The 16,285-nt window shown below is 36.9% G+C and overlaps 1 protein-coding gene and 1 pseudogene across 3 annotated transcripts in view; both read right to left on the reverse strand.

Moving 5' to 3' along the window:
- Window positions 1-16,285, reverse strand: part of ARHGAP20 (Rho GTPase activating protein 20) — a 132,413-nt gene that overhangs the window by 37,513 nt on the left and 78,615 nt on the right. For all 3 annotated transcript variants that reach the window (XM_045840059.1, XM_045840039.1, XM_045840049.1), the window contains exons 5-8: window positions 6,700-6,741; window positions 5,717-5,801; window positions 2,804-2,881; window positions 439-505 (exon numbers count right to left, since the gene is read on the reverse strand). In XM_045840059.1, coding sequence (XP_045696015.1) covers window positions 439-505; window positions 2,804-2,881; window positions 5,717-5,801; window positions 6,700-6,741 — 272 coding nt within the window. The remainder of the gene's footprint in view (window positions 1-438; window positions 506-2,803; window positions 2,882-5,716; window positions 5,802-6,699; window positions 6,742-16,285) is intronic.
- Window positions 13,089-15,218, reverse strand: LOC123817378 (annotated as a pseudogene).

Below are 16,285 nucleotides of genomic sequence, written 5' to 3' on the forward strand. Positions count from 1 at the left end.
GAGGTGTGACTAGATTCTAGATGGTCTTCCATAGAGGCAACTTAATAGGTAGAAAAGGGAGCAGGAAATCAAAGAGCCTAATATAACAAATAAAAATATAGGAGAAAAGGAATACCAAATACATACTACTTTCCTGTAGAAAAAAATTTAACATGGTTTGGCAAATGCTCTCTCTCCCTCTCTGTAAAATGTAAGAGAAGAGAGGAAAATTTATATTTTTCTTCTCAACTATATCATCAGCTATTTGAGTGAAGACATATTATTTGTCTAGAACACAGAAAATGCTTGATAGATATTTATTGAATGAATAAATGAATTTTATATGAGATTTAATATTTAATAGTATCAAGCTCAGGATCATATGATCAGTACCCTGAGACATTTAGAATTATAATTAAAGCACAATCAAACCGATTTTAGATCTTCCCAGAAACTTACCAATAAGTGGATATGGTGCCTCTTCTTTTCCAGAATTGACCCATAACTGGTAATCTCTCTCAGAGCCCTTAAAAATAAAAGAATTAACAATTATTTTTTAATGTTTACTAATTGAATGAAGACATATTTTTGGCATTTTTATGTTTTGCCAAAAAAGGGGAATAAAATAAATACCTTCAGTCTCATGGAAGTGGTTATAGTTTTTAAAGATGACAGTGCTGATTCCTATAACCCTTCTCCTCTCTCTCCAATTCCCAACAGAGTACTCAGGATCCTGCCCTTTTTTCCTAGTGATGGCTAGGAAACGAAGTACTGCAATGGAATCAGAACTTTACCATTATGGGTAGCCCATGGAATGTGCAATCACAAAGGAAAAGAAACTTCCTGGTTTTCTAAAAAACTAACATCTTCTTTAAAGTCCTGACTTCTGGTATGTCTCCAGACTTCTCAAAGAATACTGGACTTAATCTCCAGCATGCCCCTGTAAAAAAAACCTTGTTATCCAGGACCACAAACACTATTGTGTCTGTGATGAAAAACTAAAAATCTCTAAGGCTAACTATTAGCTCAGCTGCTTCTGAGCAGAACAACTAAGAGGCTTTGAGGACGTAGGTAGCTGGCACAATCTACACTGGCTTTATTTTAGGCAAGTTCAGTCCTAGGGACAGAAAGGACAAGAATTTTGTCTGGAGAAGAGGCCCAGTGATGGAAAACAACAGAATTGTTTACTAGCAGAATTACTAGCAATATTAAAAATTCTACTTCAAAGAAATGACACTAAATTATACAAACTTTACTGTATCTTCTAGGAGAGAAAAAAAGCAAAAAATATTTTAAATGAAGCCAAAACAGATTGGCAATATTAATATTCTTGATTTTATCTTCTGATTAAAAATCATAGCCCTGACCTTATAGAGAAAGGTAGTGGCTATGAAAAATATCATCCCCCACCCCTTCCCCAGTCTATTCATCATTTCCTTCCTCATTCCCTAATCCAGAAACTGTATTGCAAATAGGAAGAGCAATCCAATAAAAATCCTTTCTTGTTCTGGTAGTGTCTGAAAACATTGTAATAATCTCTTAGAACAGTAAAAATCATTATACTGAGTGGAAACATTTTTGGTCTAAGGAGATGGATCACTTTATCCAAAGGAGAAGCGTAAATAAGAAAATGAGTCATCTTAACTAATCTCCCTTCCTTCCCCTTAAAAACTACTCACTCCCTTCCTAGATGTAATTATATAAGCTTAGAAATCAATGCAGAGGTGCCTTTACTTAATGCATATAAACCTAATATATCTTAAATATATTAAATGTAATGAACAGAAATAAGATTTTTTATCCTAAGTTTTGGCTGATCTGAGTTTTTAAACACTTCCTATGATACTGGGTAAAAGCAAATCTAAATACAATTAATAAGACTCTGGCACATGTTAACCGTATGTCATATATCACCTCGTAGTGATACTATGTTTTCGTAGAGAATCTCACTCAAGAAATGGTGTCGTTCAAGTGCTTCCTTCAGTTTTCTCCCTTTGGAAAGTCACTCCTTTTAACACAAGTACTGACTGTTTGGTGTTATACACTGGTAGCGAGGAGACAAGAACTTTCCAATTTTCTTTCCCTTGCTTCATCCTCCAATATCCCAATCTTTTCTATTAATAACATTTCAAAAACTTGTCCCATAAAACAGAAAGAAACTAAAACCAAAATAGGGGGAAATGTAATCGGTATACTAAAGCTCTTTAAATCCATGACCTAATTCACAGCTTGTTTTTAATTTACTAATTCATTAGAGGTACCAGCCATCCTATCCTTTGGACCTGCAGCCAGTGAATACGGTTTCTAGCCATATATTCTTCATGTAAAAATTCTACTATAGAGAAAATCCTTCAGAATTCTTCATCCTAAGACTTATTAAATCTTGGGATAATAAAAATAATTAGGTAAGGGAGAAGAACCAGGAGTGAATATGGGGAAAGAATAGTATAGAGACAAGTGGGAAAGGAGAAGTAGAAATTTTCTTATTAAAAATCTTATACCAAAAAACTCCTCACCTGTACATGTATATTGCATATGCAATAAATACATTTTATTTTATTAGCACTCTAGAGTCTAACCTTAAGCTTTTCAGTTTTCATAGAATTTAAAATGGGAATAAAATGGGTGCTACTTCCATTTTAATATTTGTCCCCAATATTAAGCTAATATTCAGATCTTACTGTCTTTATTTTCTACATTTTTGGGGACAAATATGACTTTTGAATCTCTAATAATCAGCTGCCTTATGATGGAAGAGATAACATTTACATGGATCAAAAGTACCAAAGTTTGTTAGTTAGGAATATCTAGCAGAGTCACTTACAGTTATCCCTAGCATTGGTAGAGACATGCTGATAACTTCATTCGCTGTATCTGAATTCGTTATTGTTATAGTTTTAGACTGTAGAAAAAAAAAGAAATACAGCTATAAATAAAGGATTTTAAAGTAGGTAAACAAATAATTATTGTCAAGTGATTATCTAAAGGAAAATCTTGATTTCACATGTTGACAGAGTAAAGTATATGACTTAATTAGAACACAAAACCTTGATTATAACTTACTTGCATTCCATTATATATTTTGCCATTTAATAAAATATCTACTGGTATTTCTCTTAAAGAATATTTCTTTTAGATACATGGGTCACAAATCTAAGACTGTAAGCAAAAAAGAAACAGTAAATATATTTCAGAAAAAATACACGGACCACCCTAGCAACCAAAAATAATCAGTGAGGTGAGCCCTCTGCATCATTTTCATAATTATGATCCTGTAATGCCACATGTAATAAAAGAGGAAGAGAGCTGGATCACTTTCTATTTCTTCCTGAGTACTGGTTTCACAGGATGGGTCTTTATTTCTTTGCATGTCAGTTTAGGTAGAATCAGAATAGGAACTGGTTATTAAAGACATTTAAAGTTTAGAATTTTTAAAAAACACTATTTATTGAGCACTTTCTATACATGTCAGGCACTATGGGTGGCTATGGAGATTTTCATTGTTGAAATCTGTGGAGGCCTTAAAACCAGTAAGTCTAGCAAAGAGGACTGAAAACTTTAGAAAGTTCAATTCTGTTACCAACTTGGCCTTTGAATAGGGTTATCTATGATAGTTCTCTGCTAAACTACATTGAAAAAATACTACTTAAAAATAGAAAGTTTGAAACAAAAACGACTAACAAGAGTCTGAGATAGCTCTAGCTATCAATTTCCAAGATAGTACTATGCTATCAAAAAAGAAATATTTACTGTGCACATGTATTTTACATAGTATAATTATCAGATAAATCTGGAATTAAGGCTGTGTCCCTAATAGGGCTTAGATGGCACAACAGAGGTAACATAAATAAAAACAAATTGATATGAATCCAAAAATGATATAAAAATAAAGCTAAGTGAAATCCATTGATTTCATCCCTCCATTATAGTATTTTTCCCTCTTTGAACCACCTGACATAACAAATTGCTTCTAAAGGTTTTGTTTATTGATTTCAAATTATGCTCCATGTAGCTCCAAGATTTATGCAAAAGTGTTTCAGAACCCAATAGGGAGGGCTTAGAACACTCAACCCAGTGTTTGTCTTTTATCAGAGTGGCAATGATGTTTTATATATCAGGCTTTAACCTGAAATATAATTTCAATGAAAGGCTTCTAATTATTTTTTTAAAAATGTTTCTAAATCTATTTAAAGAAATTCTCTCATGAAATGAGGAATCTTTCCTGTAACACTTAATAATCACTCCCAAAACACTTGGTTTCTAAGACAATTTTTCTTAATATTAGGTACATATGTTCCAAATGCTAATTATAGGATGTGTATTTTTTCATGCATGCCTCTCTGGTAGACAAAAAACAAATGAATTTCATCAGATAGTGCTCTTTGGCTAGTAAACAAATAAAACAAACAAGCAATACTGAAAATGTGGCTAATTTTTTCCATATTAGTAGAATTCACTGACAGGTTATGTAACTAAAGGACAAGGATAAAGAATGCGTCCCATACATGCACTCTTATTTGGTGGGAATCACTCTTTCTGGAAGCAGGGCTCCTTTGAAAGGAGACTATTGCCATGAAGCAACCTCAGACAGCAAATGAGTGTGTGTCATATTATCATTAACTTAACCAGCACAGTAGTGATATAAACCCAGCACCCAACCATATCACGTATCTTCTCTTCCAAAAGGAGACTGGAACACCAGTCCTTTCTCAAGCACACAATTTCCATACACTACAAGTGTTAAAAAAAAAAAGTTCATGGGATTTCCTATGAAGATACTGAATATAACCAACTGCCACAACAACTGAATTAAAGCCAGCAGAAAAAGTTGTTTTTGTTTTTTTTTCTACTTTGCTACAGGAGACCTCTGAAGTCTTTATACCATAAAAATCTGAACATTTCCCTCAAAGCAGTAACATCTGGCACTCATGTCAGAATTTTTGCTTAACTTCTGCTTTTGGCCCAAACACAATTGTTTGTATTATATATTTTCTCTCACACAAAATCTAGAGCTGCTGTGAAGTATGACAATTCAAAGTGAAAATGAAAATATTCACAAGTTTCCATTTTGTTCATCATTGATAATGTCTTGACACTTTTACTATATTTTAGTCATCAAATTACACATAATAACTAGAATTAAGTAGACTTAATTTTTATTTGGCCAGTATGATAAAAACTGTGTGGTAGAAACATGCTGATCCCTTAAAATGTCATCTCTCACAGCTCATCTATTTGTTAACCTGAGTAACTCAATCCCCTTAAAAACTCAAAGAATGAAGAACTTTGCAAAACCACTCTCTACTAAAAAAGTGGTAAGTTGGAAAAATTGCTTAATATTAATAGGAAATATCTCCTTGTGGAAATGGCTTTAGTATAAACCTCTACAGCTGCTATTGAAAGGATCCAGAGAAATATTAATGCCAGAAGGAAGAAAGAGACATATGACAAGCAATATTCCTTCCAAGTGTAAATGTTAAATACCATGGCTAATATGAATTTCTCTTGCTTAATTTTGTCTAGGGTTTACTTTTCATATATACAAAGACATATACATATGCAGGAAAATGTGTTTTACCACAGTGGTATTTCTAAATGCCTACCTTGCAAAGCACATACACAGTCTGTCTGCCTTCCTGTTTTTTTGTTTTGTTTTGTTTTGTTTTGTTTTTAAATCCATGGTGTTTTGCCTTATGCAGGGACTTAGAATTTAATTTTGTGGCTTAGAAACACTTACATAGGCACAATTCCCAATGTCCTTGGCGAAGATTTTGAGGGGAATGCTCTTCGGATAGTCCTTCTCTTTCTCTAGATTGATGTATCTAATCAAATGCAACAACAACCCAAAACAACACTGAGTCAGATGGATTTTGCTAAATGGCTTATTTTTATAGTATCAATCTATTTTGTTAATATTTTCAATATACTTATATGCTATTTTAAAAAAGACAGATGGAAAGACTCAGCAAAGTCAGATTACATTATGGGTTGGAAGAGAAAAAATTCTCAGGACATTAGGCGTGGACACAAAAAAGAATGGGAGATCCATTTCAAGTGGGAGGTTTGAGAAGCAGTCAGGTTTAGGCACCTCTGGGTGATGTTTTATACTCAAAGCTTCCCTACCCTCGCAGGATAGGCCCAGGACCTTACTTATGTCCAGAAACATGTAATACTTTACTAGATCAAACAAAAAATAATGGCCTTTCACTTTTCAGCTGTTCTGTGGGATGTAAATCTTGGTTACCCCATTGCTTGGGAAGGGAGAGAGGGAAGAATGGAGGGAACCAGGGGAATAACAGATGAACCTAAACTGACCACTTTAGTTTGTATGTTCAAAGGTAAGAATAATGATTGATTTTTTAAGGGGCTCAGCAGAAAAATCTCCATATATGAAAACTTAATACATGCTTTGAGGAAACTATTAACTCCAAATGGTAGGCTGGAAACAGGAAAAGATATAGAAGACATTACTGACTAATTTTTGTCTAAAATAATCTGACCAGATCTCCATGTTCTCCTTCTTAGAAAGTAAGAAATGCATGTAATGAGAAAACATTATAGTATTTAGTAGCTAGTGTATAGTCTAAATAGCAGCTTATTTTGAGGACAAATTAACAATTTTTATGAAGTAGAAGGGGAATAGTTTGGAGTATCTGCAGAAATGAATTAAATCATTTAACTACAGGTTAAAGATTGAAAATATGTATACTGAAAAAATACCTCTGAAGGAGAGAGAACCATTTGTCCTTTTGTTCTGGGGAACTGCAAATGAAATGGGAGACAAAAATTAAACCACATAAAATACTTATGCTAACATATTTGAGTCAATGAAATACCAACAGTCTGTTGTTAATGATGTAGCTGCACACAACTGGATCCTTGGCATAACTGTGTTCTGGAGAACCCTGAACTGAAACTCTCTATTAGGAAAAACTACACAGTCAAGTATAGTTTCACTAAAACCTCAAAGAGACACCCATTTTCTTATTTTATTACTCTTCTACAAGTGGTACTCTTAGAATGAAAAGAGTACTTGATTTGAAATCCAAGCACCTGATTTCAAGGATATATGCAAACTATACGATGATGGACAAATTTCTTAATCACATCTGTAAAACTGGGCTGGTTATCTTAGAGTCTTTTTGTAGCTGTAAGTGCAATACAAATAGAAAGTATGCTTAATTTGAGATTAAGAGATAAAAGAGAAATATGACATACCAATGGCCAAGAAACCATTTTCTTTTGTCAGGAAAATAAACCTTTATTGCTTCATACATATAGCAGAATGATAATTTAGTAAATTAGCACATCAAAAATTATTCTATTTTTTCTTTAAATAATTTAAAAAATTTTTCAGTTACAGTTGATATATAATATTATACTAGTTCCAGGTATAAAGCCCAGTGATTAGACATTTATATAATTTACAAAGTAATCACCCCAATAAATCTAGTACCCATCTGACACCATACATAGGTATTACAGTATTATTGAGTATATTCCCTATGCTATAGTTTACATCCCCATGACTATTCTATAACTGCCAATTAGTACTTCTTAATCCCTTCACCTTTTTCACCCAGTCCCCCGACTCCCCTCCCCTCTGGCAACTGTCAAAATGTTATCTATGAGTATGTTTCTGTTCTGCATGTTCATTTATTTATTTTTTGATTCACATATATATGATATATGTCTTTCTCTGTTTGACTTGTTTCACTCAGACAACACCCTCTAGGTTCATCTATGTTGTTCAAGATGGCAAGATTCATTTTTTATGGCTGAATCATATTCCATCGTGTATATATACCACATCTTTATATGTTCATCTACCGATGGACACTTAGGCTGCTTTCATGTGTTGGTTATAGTAAATAATATTGCAATAACCATATGGACATATGTCTTTTAAAAAGATATTTATTTATTTTTAAATATATTTTGTTGATTATGCTATTCGAATTGTCCCATTTTCTCCCCTTTACTCTCTTCTGCCCTGAACCCACCCTCCCACTCACATTCTCCCCCCTTAGTTCATGTCCATGGCTCATATATATAAGTTCTTTAGCTCCTCCATTTCCTATACTGTTCTTAACATCCCCTTGTCTATTTTGTACCTACCATTTATGCTACTTATTCCCTGTACTTCCCCCCTCCCCATTCTTCCCCTCCCACTCTTGGCTGATAACCCTCCATGTGATCTCCATTTCTGTGATTCTGTTCTTTTCTAGTTGTTTGCTAGAAACAGTTTTTGTTTTTGTTTTTTTTTTCAAGGTTCAGTTGTTGATAGCTGTCAGTTTGTTGTCACTTTACTGTTAATATTTTTGATCATCTTCTTTTTCTTAGATAAGTCCCTCTAACACTTCATATAATAAGGGTTTAGTGATGATGAACTCCTTTAACTTGACCTTATCTGGGAAGCACTTTTTCTGCCTTTCCATTCTAGATGAAAGCTTTGCTGGATAGAGTAATCTTGGACGGAGGTTCTTGCCTTTCACAACTTCAAATACTTTTTTCCAGCCCCTTCTTGCCTTCAAGATTTCTTTTGAGAAATCAGCTAATAGTCTTATGGGAACTTCTTTGTAGGCAACTGTCTCCTTTTCTCTTGCTGCTTTTAAGATTCTCTCCTTATCTTTAATCTTGGGTAATGTAATGATGATGTGCCTTGGTGTGTGTTTCCTTGGGTCCAACTTCTTTAGGGCTCTCTGAGCTTTCTGAACTTCCTGGAAGTCTATTTCTTTGCCAGATTGGGGAATTTCTCCTTCCTTATTTTTGCAAGTAAGTTTTCAATTTCTTGCTCTTCCTCTTCTCCTTCTGGCACCCCTGTGATTTGGATGTTGGAATGCTTAAAGTTGTCCCAGAGGTTCCTAAGCCTCGCCTCATTTCTTTGAATTCTTGTGTCTTCATTCTGCTCTGGGTGAATGTTTATTTCTTCCTCTTGGTCCAAAGCATTGATTTGAGTTCTGGTTTCCTTTCCATCACTGTTGGCTCCCTGTACATTTTCCTATATTTCATTTTGCATATATCCATCACTTTTTCCTCTTTTGTGACTATACTCAACCATTTCTGTAAGCATCCTGATTACCAGCATTTTGAACTCTGCATCTGATAGGTTGGCTATATGTTCATTGCTCAGTTGTATTTTTCTGGAGCTTTGATCTGTTCTTTCATTTGGGCTATGTTTTCTTTTCACCTGTCATGTACTAAGGGGCAGAGCTTTAGGTATTTGCAGGGGGTGGGGTGCTCAACCCAGGTCTCTGTGTTGTGGTATTGTTATGTGGGGAAGGGGTCAGAGAGGGAACAGTCCTGCTTGCTTGGCTCTCAGCTGGCTTTCAGTCACTTCCTCTGCCACCCACAAGCAAACTGGGTCCTTCTGGTGCTGATTCCCAGGTAGGTGGGTTTGTGTACATTCTAGGACCCTGTGGGTATCTCCAATGAGATACCTCTCCTGTGAGGCTGGGAGTTTCTCCCACTGCTGCAATCCCCACAGGTTTTTTCAGTCAGAGGATTTGAGGCTTTATTTCCCTGCACCAGAACCCTGGGTCTTGCAGTATATCTCCCTTCCTAGTTGTTCCTCCAGGTTTATCCTCATGCAAATGTGGGACCACCCAGTCCACCAGCTGCAGCCTTGCTGCAAGTCTTCTCCACCTCAGATGCCTGTTTTCACCCCTTCTATTGATCTGAATGAATGTTTCTTCTTTAACTTCTTGGTTGTCACACTGCCATACAGTTTGATTTTTCTAGTGGTTCTGGTTGGTTTTTGTTTTAAATTTGTTGTTGTCCTTTTGGTTGTGCAAGAAGGCACAGTATATCTACCTATGCCTCCATCCTAGATATATATTTCTTTTTGATTTAGTGTTTTATGTTTCTTCAGTTAAATACCCCAAAATGGAATGCTTCCAAAAGAAGGAGCACCAGCACCTTCTTTTCTATTGTTATAGCCTTTGTTTTGGTATATATTTTGTCTTACTACCCTGGCCTTTTTTCTGCTTTTCATTTTCATGAAGTATCTTTCTCCAGTCCTTTATTTTCAATCTGTGTGTATCTTTTGATACAAGATGAGTCTCTTAAAGACAGAATATGTAATAAGGGTCTTGTCTGTTATCTATTCAGTTGCACTATGTCTTTTGATTGGAATATTAAATCCACTTGCATTTAAAATAATTGCTGACAGATATATATTTATCACCATTTTATTATTCATATTTTTGAGTTCTTCCTCCCCATTCTTTTTTTCCTTCTTGATTCTTTAACATTTCTTGTAATACTGATTTGGTGGTAATGAACTCTTTTAGCTTTTTCTTGTCTAAGAATCTCTTTATATATCTTTTGATTTTAAATGATACCTTTTCTGGAGTCTTGGTTTTAGGTATTTGCTTTTCATCACTTTGAATACTTGCCAATCCCTTCTGCCCTACAAAGTTTTTGTTGAGAAATCAGGTGACAGTCTTACAGGAGCTCCCTTGTAGGTGACTAACTGCTTTTCTTTTGCTGCTCTTAAGATTCTCTCTTGTCTTTAACCTTTTGCATTTTAATTATGATGTGTCTTGATGTAGGCCTTCAGGTTCATCTGGTTTGGGACTCTCTGTGCTTCCTAGACTTCTATGTCTATTTTCTTCATCAATGTAGGAAAGTTTTCCATTTTTTCAAATAGGCTTTCAATTCCTTGCTCTCTTTTTTCTACTTCTGGCACCCCCATGATGTGAATATTGATATACTTGAAATTGTCTCAGAGGCTCCTTACACCATCCTCATTTTTGGGGATTCTTTTTTCTTTATGTTGTTCTGATTGTTTTCTTTTTCCTTATCTTCCAAATTGCTGATCTGATTCTCTGCTTCATCTACTCTAGTGCTGATTCCCTGTAATATGTTCTTCATTTCAGTTATGGTATTTTTCATTTCTGACTGGCTTTTTAAATGTTTTTTATTTCCATTTTTATGTTTCCTGTCTCTTTATTTTCACTGAGTTCATCCCTCCCCCACCCCACACAAGTTCATTAAGCATCCTTATAGCCAGTGTGTTGAACTCTGCATCTACATCTGAACTCTGCTTGTCTACATTTTCTTTAGTTCTTCTGGACTTTTGTTCAGTTCTTTTATTTGTGAAATGTTTCTTTGTCTCTCATTTTGGCTGCCTCCCTGTGTTTATTTCTACAATATGTATTAGGTAGATTTGCTATGTCTCCCAGTCTTGGTAGAGTGGCCTTATGTAGTAGCTGTTCTGAAGGCCCAGTAGCCCAACCTCCCCAGTCACCTGATCAGGGCTTCCAGGGGCACATCCTCTCCCTGGCACTGTGTGGGCTCTGTGCACCTTCTTATTGTAGTTGAGATTTGTTATTGGCACATAAGTGGAATTTATCCCCAGGCTGATCGATTGCAAAAACTGGCTCTAACCACAGAGGAGAATCTGCTGTGCAGGTGCTGACCCCACAAAGCAGGATTCAGCTCAGTGATGTTCTGGTTCCTGACAAGTCCCTCCTTGAGTGTGTCACTTGTGGAGGTGGATGGATGGTGATGCTCTGATATAGTTTAAAGTTGTCCTCTGGGTGCACTGCTCTGGTGGTGCAGATCAAAGTCAGCTGCTGCCTGTACCCTGTCAGAGGTTACCTGGCATGAGCTACAGAGTGATCTTCAGATGCTACTAGTGCTGGGCTTAGAGGCATTCTAACAAAAGTCAGTCATTCTCAAATAAGATCTAAGAAACAGAGTGTATTTCTTTGGATTAGTGGCTTTAGGAGAACTTTTTCAACTGTTCCAAGTTAGCCGTCATTCTTTGAGGTTCTAGATTGTGTACTGAAGGGAGGCCCCAGGAGAGGCCAAGCTAGAAACTGAGACCAACTTCTGCTAGTGCTGGGACTGGGGTGACTTAGCAGGGTGTTTGGGGCACAATGAGGCTAGATGTTGCTTGTCTGGGTTTTGTGAACCTTTTGACAGAATTTAGGAAAGTCTGCAGCATAAGCAACGACAGGCTGCTTGTATAGAAAAGCCACTGGAAATTGGATGGGGTGGGATCTGAGGGATTCATCAGGGCACGGGAACAATATTAGTCAGGAGGATGGAGTCTCAGATATGGCATCTGCCTGTTGGCTCTGTGTGAGGGGAGGGCTCAGAAAGAAACAATGGCTTCTGCCAGCCCTTCTGTCTGGGAGAAAGTTGTCCCTCCAGCCCTTGCCCTGATGCCAGTTAACTAAGTTCCTCCCTTTATATTCCTAGTGTCTTTAGAGCAGTTTCCCTAGTGCTAGAGCTCAGAGTGAGTGAGTCCAAGTTAAGTCCATGTGTGGGCTTTTTCAGAGGAATGCCTTGGTCTCCAGAAGTCCCCCCATCTCATTCAGCCACAATTCCCACTGGTTTTCAAAGCCAGAAGTTATAATGACTTTCATTCCTGGCATGGGAACCCTGGGCTGGGTGTGGGACTGGGACCACCTCATTCCTACGAGTTGACCCCCACAGCTGATACATCCCTCTGGTCACACATGGGTATAGACCAGTGTTCCTTGTTTGCACTTCCTACTAGTCTCCAGTGACTTCTTCTTTATATCCTTAGTTGTAGGACTAAGGTTCACCTATGTTTCAGGTTGTTCTGAATGATGGTTGTTCTTTAATTTAATTGTAATTCCAATGTGGTTATGGGAGAAGGTGAGTACTGCATTTATCTACTCTGCCATCTTGACTGGAAGCTAGAAAACTACTACTTCTACTTCTTCTTACCAAAAAACATTTCAATTGAATATTTTAACATGTTAGATATCTTTATAATATGTGCATACACACTCTCACACTCAGAATAATCTGTCTGGGAGAAAAAGACTATGTATGCCTAAAGGGAAAATAAAATTTAAAAAAAATTCTGTAGATATTCATTATTGTAGGCAATTATGTCCACATCACTTACAAAGCTATTGCCACATCTGTCCAAGGAAACAGTTTGAGAGGGGAAAAAATAAATCTTGTGAAAGATTAAATAATGGTATAGCAAAAATTCAATGTAATTCAGAAAACTGACATAACAAGGGCTTTTGCTGCAAATTTTGTCACTGCAAAATATGGGAAAAGGTTTGTTAATAAACAGAATATAGGAGAAGGTGGTGTGAAGTAGGCTTTTGTAGTCAAATTTACTCACAATGTTGTTCAGGGTGGTCAAGAAAATGTTTAGTCATTCTCTGGAACCAGTTTCCAGACTTTCCAGTTGCAATGATCTCACCCTCATCTCGTAAGGTAAATTGATGCATCTGAGGGAAGTCTTTAAAGGTCTCAAGGCAGGTGTTTCCTGCTGTTCTTAAGCGAGTAAGGTATACTTGTTCCTGTTTCACAAAATAAGGTTGAGTCTTACTTTTTTCTCCTGATATTTTGTCTGCCAAGCAAATTAAGGCTGTTATTTCAACTTCTTCACTACAGGTATGAATATGCAGTACCACATTATAACCTGAGCAGATGATGGATCTGTACTCTATAATCACTATGTAGGCATCAAATGTGTGTCCAGAATGACAAAGATTATTAGGATCACAAGTATAAAACCTGGAAGAATTTCCTCTTCTTCAGTCCTTTCAGTCTGATTTTGAGATTTTCACTTGGGGCTACAGAATCAGTTTCTATACCATCAGAGAGGATTTAAGAACTTCTATGTTGTGCTTATTGGGCATCATCATAAGCTGCTGGCTTTCACAAATAGGTCCCAAATCCAGCTTTCCCAGGACCACAGTGTCCATATCCTTGTATTTATCCACAATTGGCAGACTGATTGGCCCATCAACTGATCCACTGAAGTTTGGCAAATTATCCAGATAAGGAATAAATGGTAATCCAATGTACCAAGGAAATAAATATGACTGATCTTTAAGATTTGCTCCAGTCAGTCCTGAGCAGGGCATAAAGTAAATGTCCTTTTTGGTATTGAAGTCAACTTTTATAAAAAATGGCACTAGTTTCTCCTTACATTCTTCAAATTTTTCAATGCTCCACTGGTGCTTCTGCTGTTTTACACTATTGGATCATCCATCTTATTAATAAGCACACAATTAAGTGTTTCACACCTTCTGTCTTTGCCAATTCTGCATGTTCTCTTGCCTTTCCTCCCCTCCCTCCCTCCCTTCCTAGATATACTTATTTATGTAATTTATTTATAAAGAGGATAGGAGGGGAAAAGAGAAGGTGAGAAACATTTTCTCATATGCACCTCCATGGAAGACCAAACCCACAACCCAGGCACGTGTCCTAACCAGAATCAAACCAGCCACTTTTTGCTTTGTGGAATGATGCACAACCAACTGAACAACACTAGTCAGGGCTGTTCTCCTTTATCAAATCATTTGAAATTGTTTTCTAGCAGAGATTACCAGTACAGCCTAATCAGCTTGAGAAGTACTGTCAACCGTACCTGGGACAAAACTCTTGTGGCCAGAGGCATCTAAAAATTGTGAAATGCTTCTTTTCTGTTTCATAAATAGGCATGGACCCGCTCCTGCTGTTTGACCCTTGTCTCATTCTTCCTGATTTGTGTCTAAGGCCCAAGTACCAAGTTTCTCTTTTTTTTCTTTAGCTTCACTTTCATATTTTTCAAGTGTCCTTCTGTCAACTATTCTAGTCAAATACATTATTTGTCCTCCAATGACTGACTTGCCAGCATCAATGTGCCCAATGAAATACATTTAAATGTTCTTTTTTTAGAAGCACCTAGTGGTGTAACCACAGATTGAGGTTTTGGTATTTTCCCTTCTGCTTCCATCATTTCTTGGGCATTTCCTTCTGAGAGCCTTCCATCTCCCAGAGAACCACCCCCTACTCTGCTTCACTTGTTTCTTCTTTGTGTTCCCATGATTCTTTGGGGACATTTCTGTTTTTCCATTTTCTACAACAGGTTCTGAAAGTTCCATGCTAAACAGGTGGAATTGCACCTTCACACAACTTCTTCCTCTTCAGAAGGTTCTACAGGTGCCCAAGGGCCTCCCGCATTGCTGCCAGCTCGGCTCTAGCACTGGGGGTGTTGCTGGAGGCACCAGCCAGGGGTGGCTGTGGCTGGTTCTGGCCCACCAGAAGAATGGCATGACCTTGCAGCATGGTTTTCAGCACCAAGGGTTTGGCATTGACATTGAGTCACCATGGGCACAGCTGGTGCTGGTGTTTATACAGGGCCTGGACAGTGGGGAGGCACAAGAGTCCTGCTTCAGGGTTTCCACATCTGCCTGGTCCTAGTAGTTGGGCACCGAGCTGCTGCTGCCACTGGTGCCATTACCCAGATTCATAATGGGAAGTATGGTGAAGAGAGGACAGAAAATATAGGCGGGGGCTACTGGTGAGAAAGAACTGGCTGCACAGACCTGAGGTAACCTGTTGAGTCAGCTCTAGTCCCAACTCTGTGCTCTCTAGATGTGGGCCGGGCCACTGAACCCTCCTCTTGTGTGCCTGTGTAGAAAACTTATTCTTAATTACTATAATCTTCTGAGTAGCATCAGTTCATATACAACTAAATTGGTATTGATTACTCTTTTTTTCTGGTCACTGCTGTATTTAATTCCTCAAGTCAGAAACAATTTAAAGCTTCTTTTCATATGGTCTTGTTATTCGCTAGCATTTACAATCTTCTAAACTCCTCAAAGAAGTGAAAAACATTAGTTATTTTCATTACAGAAAAGTACGCAACAAATATTTGTAATTTGTTTCTAACTTTCTTGGTTAGCAGTTTTGTTCACGGCCATCTCCCAGGACTGGTCACGAGGTAGTATATTACACCTCTACCAATGACCATGCGAGTTTCATCTTTCACAATTCCTTACAACCTTTCCTAAAGAGCAGATTTTCAAAGTTTGTTTATGTCTAATCTTTGGTTTATTAAGCAAAAATCTATGCTGAAAAATATGTGATTTTTCGTTAGGTTTGTTAACTTTTCTCAAAGCAGTTAAAGAGAATTGCCCCTCTAAAACAGTATTTTTTAAACGTTTAACCCTTTACTGATACATATGATGATACATACAGAACACTCTAGAATGCTGAAGTATACAACTTGGAGAATTTTTGCACACTAAATACACCCATGTGATTAGCACCCAGATTATGAAACAGAAAAACACCTTGGAAGGTCTGTTGTGCTCCTTTTCAGGCACTAGTTCCCACTATTCAGAAAGTTTTGTTGTTTGGGTACTTTATATAAACATAACCATGCAGTATGTACTATTTTGTGTCTGGCTTCTCTCATTCAACATTGTTTGTGAGACTCATATCACTGCATGTGGTTTTAGATCATTCATTTTCATTCCTATAGTGTTCCACTGTTTGAATGTATAGAATATATTACTTAAAAATTATTAAGCAT

Source organism: Phyllostomus hastatus, unplaced genomic scaffold, assembly GCF_019186645.2.
Source record: "Phyllostomus hastatus isolate PE091 unplaced genomic scaffold, TTU_PhHast_1.1 phas_contig_113, whole genome shotgun sequence".
Taxonomy (NCBI): Eukaryota; Metazoa; Chordata; class Mammalia; order Chiroptera; family Phyllostomidae; genus Phyllostomus; species Phyllostomus hastatus.